Source organism: Phodopus roborovskii, unplaced genomic scaffold (assembly GCF_943737965.1).
Source record: "Phodopus roborovskii unplaced genomic scaffold, PHOROB, whole genome shotgun sequence".
NCBI classification, from domain to species: Eukaryota; Metazoa; Chordata; class Mammalia; order Rodentia; family Cricetidae; genus Phodopus; species Phodopus roborovskii.
Window position 1 is genome coordinate 1505724 of NW_026126689.1, and position 14196 is coordinate 1519919.

General features: G+C 37.3%; 1 protein-coding gene across 1 annotated transcript in view; it reads right to left on the reverse strand.

Moving 5' to 3' along the window:
• Cntnap2 (contactin associated protein 2) overlaps positions 1–14196 on the reverse strand; it is a 1802334-nt gene that overhangs the window by 1024494 nt on the left and 763644 nt on the right. Inside the window, 3 exon segments of the mRNA XM_051174658.1 lie at positions 6273–6537; positions 9756–9838; positions 9841–9898. Of these exon segments, the coding sequence (XP_051030615.1) occupies positions 6273–6537; positions 9756–9838; positions 9841–9898 (406 nt within the window).

Sequence of the window (14196 nt, forward strand, 5' to 3'; positions counted from 1 at the left end):
ATAATTTTTCCACAAATCCTATGGAAATTGGAATGTGTATGACAGCCTGGGGTGTGGTTACAAATTGAATAAATCCTCTTTGCTTTGTAAAGGGTGACTCAACGTCTAACATCATGAAACTCCACCAGCCTTCCACCCCCTCCCCTTTGCTTTTCTCATCTATTGCGGAAAAAGTACCAGCATGCGATGAAGTATAATTAAAAGTAAATTTCTCTGCAGCTAGTGTGAGGACAGCACAGGCACCGTGGAGGCCCAGACATAATAGGAAGGCAGTTGGGTGAAGCTAGCCAGGAGCTAGAGACCATTTGCTCAAATCCTTTCTAGTGGATGCCATGAAGCTCTCACAGCAAGTCCGTTTGTGAAGTGGGGAGAGTAAAATCAGCACACTTTATCACGGGTATTTCTACATAGGTCTACGTTTTCATCTATAGATCTATATATACATCCACGTGCCAATGACAGCCCAGGGTTCCATGTATTGACCTTCACCTGGCCTGAATCTGTATGTGGCCCATGCCAGTTTCAAACCTGTGATGCTTCTGGGTGGCATCACAAGCATGTGCCTCCAGGTTTGGCTTTAGAAGTCGTATTTTAAAGCCTTTGGTTAACTATGGTTTAAAGTTGAGTTGCATAATAAAGTATGAGTTATTAATTTCCCATTCACTTTGATATATAAAGCACCTCATAACTCATTTGAAATGTATGAAGCACTTGTTAGTGTTACATTTAAAGTTTATTTATTATAGTCTTAAGTTTTCAATTAAGATATAATTACATTATTTCCCACTTCCCTTTCCTCCATCCAACTCCGCCCGTGCCCCTTTAAATTCATGACCCACTTTATTATTGTCTCATGCATACATAAATATATAAACATAGTTCGCTGAGTCCTTTTAGTGTTGCTTGTATCCACATTATATTAGGACTGACAATGTGGTATTGTATAACCCATCATGGAGCTCATCCCTGAGGAAGACTAATTCTCCCTCCACATTAATTTAAAATTGCATTATATTTACTTGTATGTATGTATGTATGTGTACATTGTATACATACATGCCATGCCATGCATGTGGACGTCAGAGGATTAATTGTAGGATTCTGTTCTTTTCCCTCACCATGTGGGGATTGGCAACAGGTGCTACACTCTATGAGCCATCTCATGGCCCTATTATTTTAATTTTTAATTATTTTAATTTTGTTAGAGAATGGTAAAATTTGATTTCCACAAGACTGAAAATCCATTGGCAATAAAACATGAAACAGAAAAACTATTTTATGAGAGAATACTGAACTTTAGAAACTCATCCATAGTGTAGAAAGAAACACTGACGGGTTGGCTACCTCTTGAAATGTTCACAAAAACGAAGAGAAGGGTGTTTTGAGGCTTGATTGTGCCATGATTGGTCCCTAGCAAATGCATACTCTCAGACTCAGCTGGGAGTCTGTCAGCACACCCCAGCTACTCTCAAGCTCACAGCAAATGAACAAACACTATATTCTGTCTTCAACACACCCAGATGTATCTCAAAGGTTTCCAAAAGAATTTTACCAAGAAATTGACAAGTAAATGAAAAGGGACACAAAAGATGTTCTCTTAAGGACAAAGTGCAAGCAAAGGTTATGCTTGCAGAACTCAGATTTCTGAAGCAGTTTAGATTCTGAACTATTTCATTCTGTAATCAAAGCAAAACCTACATGAACAAAACATACTTGCATACTGGGGATGAGCCAAACAGCTGGTCTAGAGCAGAAAACATGCAGAATGACTTTTCTGAAAGACTTGCTTTGCTCATGCATAGAGATAGACTTTTTATTTTTAAATGATAGGTGAGAGAAGTAAATAACAGAAATCATATTTACTTCATATACGTGTTCTGACAAGTCACATATATAACTTAATTAATATAGGATACTATAGCTGATTACATGTTATTCTAAGAATTTTCTCACATTTGGTTTCATAATCCTGAGGAATTTTCAAATAAAAAAACTTATTTCAGATAGTTGTTAAGTCTAGAAGACTACAAATTAATAGCTGTCATTTATTTATTTATTTATTTATTTATTTATTTATTTATTGCTATTTCGTAAAGTTTTAGTGTCTTGCCTAGAATATACATCTAACTTCCCAACATGAAAAATGGAGTAAATAACTGTAGCTACTTGGGGCTTTTAAAGATCCCAAGTTTTCCAATTATGTGACAGATGTGTAGGTTGGCCACAGTGTACTTAGGGAATGAAATCATTGTTGTGACTGATGTGAATTATTTTTTAATGGGAAAAATGAAAGTAAAATATGTGTTAAAATAATTATAGCATAATTAAAATATCAAGATTAATTTCATTTCATAAAACATTGCATAAGTAGATATTGTGTGTGACATAAGATTCTTTCTTACTCCTGCTTTGACTCAAACCATTTGGAACATACCAATAGTTGGGGCCATCTAATCTGGAGCTCTGAATATAAAAGACAAAATTAAAAGATTCTCTATAGGGAACAAATGCTGCCCCTAAGGTTTTTTTTAGCAGACCCCCCCCAATTCTTACTATTTGTTCCTAAAATTAGAGCACAAACATGCACCCATATGCCAGTGAACACTATGCTTAATTTTTAAAGAAACATAGTGGACACGTTTTCTAAAATTGACTTTGAAACTTAGAAAACATTTCCCTAGAAAGATAACTCAACCTGAAATTTTGAGGTCAATTGGAGTTTGCTTAAATTTACATATTGATTGTTTTGTCTAGAACTAACATGCTCAAGGAAGAGTCATCAAGACTTGGAGGAAAGGGGCAAGGAGAGCTTGAGCCATATAGATTATCTCTTCCCTGTAAGATTTACTTTAAATTAATACTTTGGGACTGTATCCTAAAAAATACAGAACAAAGGGGATTTGAATCAACTGGTTACCTTCTACCTAGACATGTAATATATCAACTGAAAATCAGAAAGAAGTTAGAAGCATTCAACAACATCTGAAAAACTCTGAATTGACCTCTAACTGCCCCCTGCTCTGTCTGTGTCCAACAAAATGCTATTGGCAGGTTGTTTTTCTCTTATAGATTTCTTGTTTGCAAACAAAGGTATTTTGAAAATGAAGCACAATGAACAGATATTCATCAATTATTATGCTGGTAATTGTTATGAGCAGGTTTTCCTGCCGGCCTGGTCCAACAGCCCTGTCAGCCCCAAATAACACACAGAGATGCTGTATTGGATATAATGCTGCTAGATATAATACAAGTGTTTCTTATTGGCTAGCTCCATCTTAAATATTAATACATTTCTATTAATCTAAGTATTTTCTCATGGTCTTATCTTACCGGGAGAGGGTCTGGAGTTGTTTGTTCTCCTTCAAATCTCTACATGTTGAATCTCCTCCTACCTCTCCCGGAATCCTCCTTGTCTCCTAATCCTGCCTATCTTGCTTTCCTATTGGCCAACAGTGCTTTCTTTATTCATTAATCAATAAGAGAAACACATTTACAGAATGACATCTCCCATCAGGTAATAATAGAAGCAATGCAATACATGTATAGTACCGTTGTTAAACCAAACAGCAGTGCTTTGGGCTTCCTTCTCAGTGTTACTTTATACGGTCAGTGATTTGTATACTTCATCGAATTTGGCAAGATGCTGTTGAAATTGTTTTCTATGAAACTAGTCTCTAAAATCAAGATTCAACATCTTAAGTTTTAAAATTATTTTGGTTTAGATTTTGGAATGTGCATGTTTATGTGTGTATGCATTCTTGTATGAGTTTGTATGTGAGTGTTCACATTCGTGTATATGCATGTGGAGTGCACAGTTCAGTGTAGGTGCCTTCATCGATTGCTCTCCATCTAATACTTTGAGAAAAATATCTGCTGCTGCGCTGGAAGCTTGCCAGTTATCCACATTGGTTGGCCAGCCAGCCCACTTGTCCTCTGTGCCCAACACTATCATTAAAGACACAGCCACCATCAAACCTAGGCTTCCTATCACTACTTGGAATCTAATCTCAGTATTCATGATTTCGTGGAAGGCACATTACCATTCGCTAGATGCAATATGTTTTTTGTGACTATCTTTCTGTTTATGGACACCTATTTTTCTAAAATGTGTGTAACCATAATTTGCCCTTCATTCCTAGTACATGCATAGGGAAAATAAATATTTGAAACACTCCATTGAACTAAGAGTAATGTTTTAAAATATTCAGATATCATATCACTTTCCTTCAAGTAACAGAATCTTTGGCTGAATTGAAAAATATTCTGCGGTTCATTTTTCTATCTTTAAGAAACACTACTAAGTAATACTATTAGCTGAATTTACAAAAAAAAATCAGTTACTACTCTATGGGTAAATATCTATTTACACACTATTTTAACTAGATTCTTTCATTGAGACTTTTTTTTAGTCTGTTTAAATTAGGTAACATCTTAAAGACCAAAGTTAGATCAAATCAAATGAACAAGTTTAATAGTTACTGTGTTGAAAATAATAATTGCTTCAAACACAATGATTTGGTTACATGGAAACGCATGAACAATTTAGCCTGCTCACACAGTGCCAGGAGAGAGAACTACATGCTAACACTTTTATGTGTTCAGCTATTAGAAAAGAGCTTTTAATCCTGGCAGTGGATTGCTTTTCAACTGTATAAATTATTTATGTATATTTATTTTATCTTATTCTGGGCCTCTAGATATTTCCTGCTTACTCTGAATCTCCCAGGAAGAACTTACCAGAAAAGAAAATGATTTTAAAAAAATAGTTGATTAATCATTTTAACTGAACACACAGGAAAAAGGAATCAAAAAATCAGAACACAGGCCGGGGTGTCTTGCCATTTAGACAATCCACAAGTAGTTATCAGCTGAATTGGCAAAGTCAATAGAGGTTGACATTACAGATGCACAGAACCCATTGTATGAGTCAGCAGGGCATATGCCTAAGAGCTAGTTTAAGAAGTAAGTCCTGAACTTGAGAACCATTCTTGGAGCATCCCTCCTGAAAGATATAAAAGCTCAAGCTACAGGAAGACTGTGTACAGCTTAACCCTGCAGAAGCTTGAAGCCCACAGAAGGGATGAATACATGAGATGAGCAAAGTAATTCAACACGTTAGAAAGGGTGTCAGGTATTTGCAAAATACTTACAGAATTATCATGTCCTATTCCCAAATGCAGAGGGATTTGCCCACCTGGGTTATCTGTCATGACCTCCTTGCTTTATAATCGGCATGTCTGTACTAAGTGCTCAGTAAATGCTATTTTCTTGTTTCCTACCTATATCTGAGTCATTATTTGCAAGTTAAATATCACTATTTTCTCTGTGCCCTGAATGTAATATGGCCAGCTGCTTCATGCACCTGGTGGGGTGTACCCTCAAATCACTAGACAGGACAAAGCCTTCTAACACTGTTATTTTTGGTTGGTTATTTTGTAAACTACAGTAACATGTAACTGATGTTCCTATTTCAAGGAGTAACTACAGAAACATGTTTTAAAATGTTATTTATCACTATTCCAAATTGCATCCCAGTTTCTCTTAGTTAATAACATCTTACTTTGCAGTTCCATCTTTCATAATACCATATCAGTTTAAGAATATTCCAGTACCGTTAAGTCTTACAGTGTATCCTAAACTTCGTCTTATGACATCATAAAAATGTGCATTTAAAACAATGTCAAATGCACTCAAGCCCACCTCCCCTTAGTTGACATATATACTTTGCTGTTCTGTTTTGTATTTACCTCTTGCTTACTTTTTCCTAACCACTGGCAAGTGTCTAGGAGTGATGCTATAGAGTTTTGATTGAGGAAATTAACCATTACTTCAACCCGATAATTAAATAGTATAATCTTATAACTAGTAAAGCTAATTGAATGCTTTTAAAGTGAAAAAATATACCAAACACTGTCATTGTCACTACAAACATCATTTGATTTTACATATAAACTCTGCTGGCTGAGGAGTAGTTATTTCTCTACTTAATATTACTTGGCATCTAGAAGGATTGGAATATTCACATGGTATAATTCAAAGTCAATAAACTTTGTTCCTTGCCCACACCCTAAACTTGGCATTTCCTTTAAGCAGAATGTAGTACAATTCAGGAAGAGTTTTCAAATTCCAAATTATAATCTGTAGTCCCAATAAAACAATAAAGAATAGGCCAGAGAGGGAGAGAGAGAAAGAGAGAGAGAATGAGAGAGAGACTTTTGGGACTGTCAACAGCAGTCTCAGAAGCAAATGTCAAGCAGGTGCCATTGACTGACCTGAGGAGATGTCGATTTGGCTTGTCTTGGTCTGTGTGGTGTTGATGTGGACGCCCACTTTGCTCTCCACAAGGTCAATCTCCACGTTGCCTAAGTTATCGGCAAAGTGGCTGAACAGCAGGAGACCACTGGGGTTCCAAGTCCTGAACTGGAAACTGACTGAGAACAGGTCCTGATTCAGTCTGCCAGCCACCTCCAAGTAGCTTGTAGCATTGAAGAAGACTGGTACTGTGTAGGGTTCCACACAGGAGAAACTCAGATTCCCCTACAAGCAAACAAACATCTATGTGAGGATACTGACAAAGAGGTGCTTCCACAGATTCCAAGGAGGGATGGAGCCTGTACGAAACTTTAGGGCTAGCACCCCAGCCTGATTCTGTGGGTGCATGGATCCTCATGGAACTTCCTGGAGTGTTAGACCCAGTACGCAGTAGCTGGACATCCAGTTCAGAGTGTAGCAAGCAATGCAAGTCAAGAGGCTGACAGCTAATTAGCTTTTTGTGATGGGGAGACCACACAATGGTCTTCTGTCATCTTACCATCATATTTTACGGACCCTGATAATGTTATTAGCTGTCTCTCTTTCCTTCAATCATATATACATATGTGTATATACATATGTACAGCATTATATAATATATATGCACCAGGAGAGTGTGGGTATGAGAAGGGAGTCTGCAGGGAGCTGAGTGAATTTCACTGACATAACAGCTACTAATGTCTTGAGCAAATTTCTTATAAAATGTTAACTTTGTAGGGATGGAAACAAAATGTTTTGTTCCATGATTTTCCCTAATGTTTTCAGTGTGTGTGTGTGTGCACAGATTTTGATACAAAAATTATTCTATGATTGCCTACAAATAATTTGTTAAAATAGGATATATTTGTATATGCCTTATACTTTACAATATACTTTGGCTATTTGAAGTCTTTTCTAGTTTCAACATGATTTGTAATTAATGTTGCCTTAGTAATGAGCCCCCCATGGCTGTTGCTGTATAGTTTGAGTACCAAATGGGTACATCTCGGAACCAATACTGAACTAATATTTTATATTTTAAAATACACATAGTAGAAATATTATTCTGACACTTTGCATTCTAAATTTTATTTTTTACTTAAGCCCCAGGTTCTGAGAACAGTGAAAGCACCACTGTGATATATCCAAAGCTTAAAAAGTGTGTGTGTGTGTGTGTTTATGTGAGCACATAATAGATGGTCTGTGTGTTTTAATGCGAATGAATAGTATGTGGGATAATTGTTTGTATATAACCATACTATGTGGTATATGAGCACACAGAACATTTTTTGTGCAAATAATAGGTGCTTGCTTGTCTATTAATTGCTACGTTAGTGCATGTCCATGTACGCACATATTATGGGCATGTCTTTATGTATTTCTGTATGTTGCATATGTGCATGAATAGTACATGGTATGTGTGCATTATTATGTGGTCTATGTGTTTATCTGTGTTCACAGCATGTGGGGTTTTATATGCTATGTAAACATTACATGGTAAATATGGGTCAGTGTGTGGTGGTTTGAATAACAGCCCCCATAGGTCCTATAATTGAATGGTTAATCACCAAAGATTGTGACAGTTTGAAAGGATTAGAAAGATAGGGAGGCGTGGCCTTGTCAGAGGAAGTGTGTCACTGGGGATAGACTTTATACATTTCAAAAGCCCATGCCAAATTCAGTGTCTCTCTCTTTCCTTCTGCCTTCAGATTAATATGTACCTCTCTGGACATTTCCCTAGTGCCAGATTTCTCTTTAAACCTATAATGGCTCCCTCTATTAAGGTATCTCTTTTCTTGCTCTCCTCTATTCTCCCCAAGACTCGATGTCCAGAGATATACTAGGATGACCCCAATTCAGAGTTTAAGCAAAAGGGGAGAGGCTTCTTAAATGCCTTTTTCCCTATAATGAGATTGATGGCTACCTTATATGCCATCACCAGTAGCTTCATCCAGTAGCTGATACAAACAGAAGCAGAGACCCACAGCTAAGCAGTGAGCCGAATTCCTGGAATCCAGTTGTAGAGAGTTTTAAGAGTGATGAGCAAAGGGGTCAAAGCCATGCTGGGGAAACAGCTGACCTGAACAAAGGGGAGCTCATGGACCCTAGACAGACAGCTTGGAAACCAGCATAGGACAGAACAATGACCCCTGCATATGGGTGTCAGTTAGGAGGCCTGGGCGGTCTAATGGGCTTCTGGTCATGGAACAGCATTTATCCCTAGTATAGGAATGGACTTTGGGAACCCATTCCACATAGAGGGATACTCTCTCAGCCTAGACACATGGGGGAGGGCCTAGGCTTTGCCCCAAATGATGTGACAGACTTTGGTGATCCCCCATAGAAGGCCTCAGGGATGGGGTGGGGGTTTGGTGGGAGGCATGGGAGAATGGGAGGGAGAGTAAACTGAGATTGATATATAACATAAGATTATTTCTAATTTAAATTTAAAAAGGGAGAAAAAAAGGATACAGCTCTCAGCTAATACTTCAGCACCATGATCACACTAAGCTGCCTGCCATATTTGACTAAATCTCTGAAAATGTAAGCAGAGCTATGGGGGAAGTCATGAGAAACATTTGTTATTATCATTGGGGCTACCCAATGGTGCACACAGATTCATGCTGCTAAAACATCATCATTATTTGGTCTTCTTCAAGAAATATGAAACCAGTCTCCAAGGGTTCCATTCGAAACTCAACATGAGTTTTTGTGACCCACTTTATTATTTCACCAAAGAATAAAAATTAGTTTTATGGAATCTATTATTTAGCTATTACTCTGATACTTCTTTTATGTAACCTTGACACTTGTCTTAGGCAGTTCCAGATATGTATATATCTCATTGCGGTTACCCTCCTACCCTCTCCTATCTCCCTCCACACTTGTCATCCTGTCCTCCTTCTCATATGGACAGTTAAAACCGCAGGGCACAAAGACTGGCTTGACTCAAAGTCAGGATGTATTCTGAGTACGTCAAGTACCTACACATAGTTAAACATCATCTGTTTTACACAATTGAACTGAACCCAAACAAGGTGAAAAAGAGTAGACATTTGTTGTTACTCAATGCCACATAAAAAACAAAATATTGCAGAAAACCAGTTCATGCAACTGCCATTAGTTCTGGTCCCAATGCCAGCTCCCGCCCCCCAAAAGATCAAGCCACATAATTGGGTTTTTGGAGACCATTCCCTATGGTTGGATACCTTGCTTAGCCTTGATACAGGGGAGAGGGGCTGGGTCCTGTCTAAACTTGGTATGCCAGATTTTGTTGACTCCTCAAGGAAGACCTTACCCACTCTAAGGAGTAGATGGGGAGTGGGGTGTGTGGGGGGGCAGGAGAAGAAAAGGAAGGGGAAACTGGGATTGGTATGTAAATGAAAATAAAATCAAATAAAAAATAACGAAAGGTAAAATGTTCATGTGAATTTTGTAAATGGATCAATATTTTGGACCCTTACCACATTTGATGGCTCTAATTTTTTTCGTCGGGCAAGATCAGTGATGTTGACACCATTATAGTTGATACTTTCCATGCAACCCTAAAATTCTTCCTGTTACTGGAACTTGGCTTGCCAGAGAAAGGTATGCCTCCAAATGTTATCTTTAAGAAAAAAAAATATTTACACTCTGTTACAACAAAATATACAAAGCTATGAACACAATCAATGTCAGACATCTTTATCTCAGTTCAAAAATAAGCAAATATTATGTCTTGCCTACTAAATCTTTTACTCACTACATTATGTTGTTACTGAAATGCATAATGGAATTGTTAATTCCAATGATTAGGTTATCAGTTGACCAATAATTAGCAAACTTCCCTTGTAGTTTTTAAACACCAAAGGCATTTTACAAGTTGCCTTGAGAGTATTTTAAAATGATTTTATCTAGCAACTTTATTTTATCAAGGAATATTAAAACTATATATTCATATTTATCATTCAAAGACATGTTACCAATAAATGCCTTTAGTAACCTCAACACAACAAGCACTAATATAATAAGCTGATAAAAGTGTAACCTAAAGCAAGGAATACTGCAGTTACTCTCTGTGGGCTCTGTGAAGTCTAATGGCTGTTTGAGTCAAAGGCTAATTAGAATTATTTTGAGTATAGAAAATAGCTGAAAAATAATATTAGTGTATAGATTATGGACTTGTGGGTCACAGAGGCTGTAAGTTGAACAGTCAAAATTTATACATTTTATAGATCTTGAAAGACCTTAAGGATAAGACCAATCCACCTTAATGTGCTCCTTTGGGTATCAGTGTTATAAGGCATATGTTTTTCATTTCCATGTATGTCTCACTACTTTCAAGTTCTGTTGCCATAATATAAATGGTGCAGAATTATACTATTCCTATTGCTAGGAATATTCACTACTAATGATGAATTTATAAATAAATGCAATGCATAATTGTAGTTGTAATGTCAATGTCTGTGAAGCAGACTTTTCCTTTCCAGGGCCATCATTTTCAATTTTCCCAAATAGTTTATAATGTAAAAGCGATTTTTTGTGGCATTTTCAAAATTGAGGACTTTATATTTGATGTAAGGCAAGGATGCGCAGCATTCTAGGAGGCTCATGAGTAAATTATGTCCCATTATTTGGTGCTACAGCAATTAAAATGCTTAATTCGTTTTAGAGAAAAAGACAAATTAATGATGGTTTATGAAACAATGTTTTTAAGAAGGCCCCACTTAAAATAAAATTAAGTATTATTAATCATGTTCAGCTGAATATATATCACTCCCAAAGGAGTTCATACATTAGGAGAGGAGCTGAGAATAAATTAAAACACATAGAGTGTAATTAGAAATGGAAAAATAGAGAAATCAAAAATAGTTGAAGCAATGGGAAAACATTGGAAAGTCACAGTGTCCCTGGTCTTTCCAGGTGCTGTGAACCTGATCCTGATACTGACAGCAGTAACTATAACACTAAACTGAAATTGTCTACAGTTTCCTTGCCAATTACTTTTAAGGAATTCGTAGTAATTCACCTCAAGTTTCCTTTTTAAAAACGAATGAGTGGTATTATTGCATGAATGTGTGTGTCTGTGTGTCTGTGTGTGTCTGTGTGTGTCTGCACGTTATGACACATATTGGAAGTGAGAGGACAACTTGCAGAATAGGCTCTCTCTTTTCATCATGTTGGTCTCAAGGTTGACCTCTGTCCTTCAGGCTGGGCAGCAAGTGACACTACTTGCCAAACTCTCTCCCTGGCTCATATATAATTGATGGGAGATGTCATTCTGTAAATATGTTTTTCTTATTGGTTAATGAATAAAGCACTGCTGGCCAATAGGAAAGGAAGATAGGAGGGACTAGGAGACAAGGAGGAAAGAGGAAGTAGGAAGGAGGAGTCAACATGGAGAGACTGGAGAGAGCAGAACGCCGGCCCCACTCTCCAGTAAGATGAGACCACGTGGAAGTACTTAGATTAATAGAAATGGGTTAATAATTAAGACAGAGCTAGCCGATAAGAAACAAGTAACTGGCCAACAGCATTATATCTAATGCAAAGTCTCTGTGAGTTATTTGGGGCAGGCATGGCAGTGGGACTGCCGGCGGGGAAAAACTACTCCTAACATATAATCTGTTAGGTGCTGGCTTCATCACATCTCAAATACACTGTGTTACTTGTTTCACACTACAGGTTTGTTTCTCCATGTACATGTTTTCTTTTATCTGGGCAATGTTTTTTTCCACTGAGACGATGACTCAAATGCACAGGGATTGTGCTGAAGCATTGCCAGAGAGGGTTATATGGTGTAGCTAACCCAGCCTCCTCATGGAAGCAATTGCACATTTGTTTGGCATTTACTTCTTATATAGTACCACTGATTGAGTGTAATTGTCGAACCACAACAGTTTCAGATATCCTACAATCATGGTGATAAACCCCCTTTCAATTGTTGGATTAAAAGTCACATTTAGGAGTTTCTTTCTGTAGTCTTAGTAAAAAACACTACCGCTTTTAACCCTTGATTGTCAGGTTTAAAGTACTTAAACAGTATAGTAGAGGCTGGAAGACACCTCTAGTGTACTTTTCTCTGCATCCTGTTTTAGGATGAGGTATTAATTCTCTCCAGCTAGCTCTATCATCCTGAAGTCAACATGCACAGCACTTACCAACCTCTAGGGTAGTAGTTTTCTCTTACAGTATTTCATTGGTAGGATGTATGTTACTCCAAGATCATAAAAGTGGAAGGAGGAGTCTATAGACCTATTTTCTTGCCTGCTTGTTATAATAAACCTAGAAATGTAGATGTCCTTCTTGGAATAATTTGCCACCAGGACAAAAACATACAAGAGAAAAGGAGACTCCAGTGGAACAGCATTTGAAGCTAGAGCTAATTGCAAAAAGTAGGTGGGATAGCTTTCATGTGAAAGAGATAAACATACCTCTGCTATATTATAAGCATATGTACAAATGTGTATGTTTATAAAATCCTTAACTGATATATCACATGATCTTAGGAGAAACGTGATCTTATTTTCTCATTAAATTAAGGAAATATGAATTACTCATGTCACACAACCAGTAAGGTCCATAAAGGATTCAGACCCAGGCTTCTAGCTCTGCTTTAGAGTATATGGTTGATTTTCTCTATGACTATAGTGTGTTTATAGGCATAAAAATGACAGCAAGAGTCAACTCTTTTTTCCCAAGCAGAGATGTATTGCAAAAAATCATCATGGCATTTCATTTTAAGTACTGTAAATGGCATTTAACTAAAGAACAGAATCAAGCCAAACATCGGCTTACTACCCTGTCCTTTAGTTTCCTTGGCTTGGAGGAAAACAAAATACATACTCTTTCCATCTCAGACTGCCATGTAGTTAGCAGTTTGACTCCTGACAGTGATTGCTATAAGCAATTTCCCACCAGCCTGGCCCCATAGCCATGTCAGCCCCCCAAATAACACTCAAAGAAACTATTAGTTATAAAGCTGTTGGCCAATGGCTAGTGCTTCTTATTGGCTAGCTCTGTCTTAGCTATTAACTCATTTCATCAAAGTGTTTCCATGTGGTCTTACCAGAGAGAGAGAGAGAGAGAGAGAGAGAGAGAGAGAGAGAGAGAGAGAGTCTGGACCTCTTACTCCTCTCAAGGCCTACATCTTGACTCATCTTTACTAATTCTCCCAGAATCCTCCTTGTCTCTTAGTCCCACCTATCTTGCTCATAAGTAAATGCTACACTTAGTATATGTGCTCTTCAGGTTATTTACAGAGTGCATATCTGGTGCAAGCACTATGTTGTGCAATGATGGTTATTTCTTTTATTATTATTTTTTTATTATTATTTTTTATTATTATTATTTTTCAGTCTCCCACCCAGTACAATCAAACTTACAGAATGAAATTCCCTGTGGCGAGGCATTTACACTATGACAGTTACATAATCAGACCAGTGCATTCTTCCTTGTCCACTCCAGTGAAATTCTTCTGAGGGCTTCTAGGGCTCTTACTCCTGCTAAAGCCCAATGCCCTTTACCTCAGACCACTCTGCAAGAACTGGTTAAGTAGTTTGAGGGGAGCAGAATGCAGTCTTCATGAACACTAGCAGGCTAGCTCTTTTATCTACTTTATACCACTGCTTAATAATTCAATATGAATTTTCCAAAATGTGTGTTATGTTAGGTTTGAAGTAAATTTTACCATCTTGTGTGATAGGAATCTACTTCCTCTGTTGATACATCAAAGAGACGTGGGTAACTGCTCTGATGTGGACTCTTAATAGGTCTCCAATTTCTTTAACTAACACATAAAGTGTCTTTAATATCTACTATAAAGTACAGAAGTAAACACAACCCCTTTACCATCACCCATAACAATAGCTTCTGTTTGCAAAAAAAGTGAGTTACTAGACACTAGCTTATCAATGTGAAATAGTA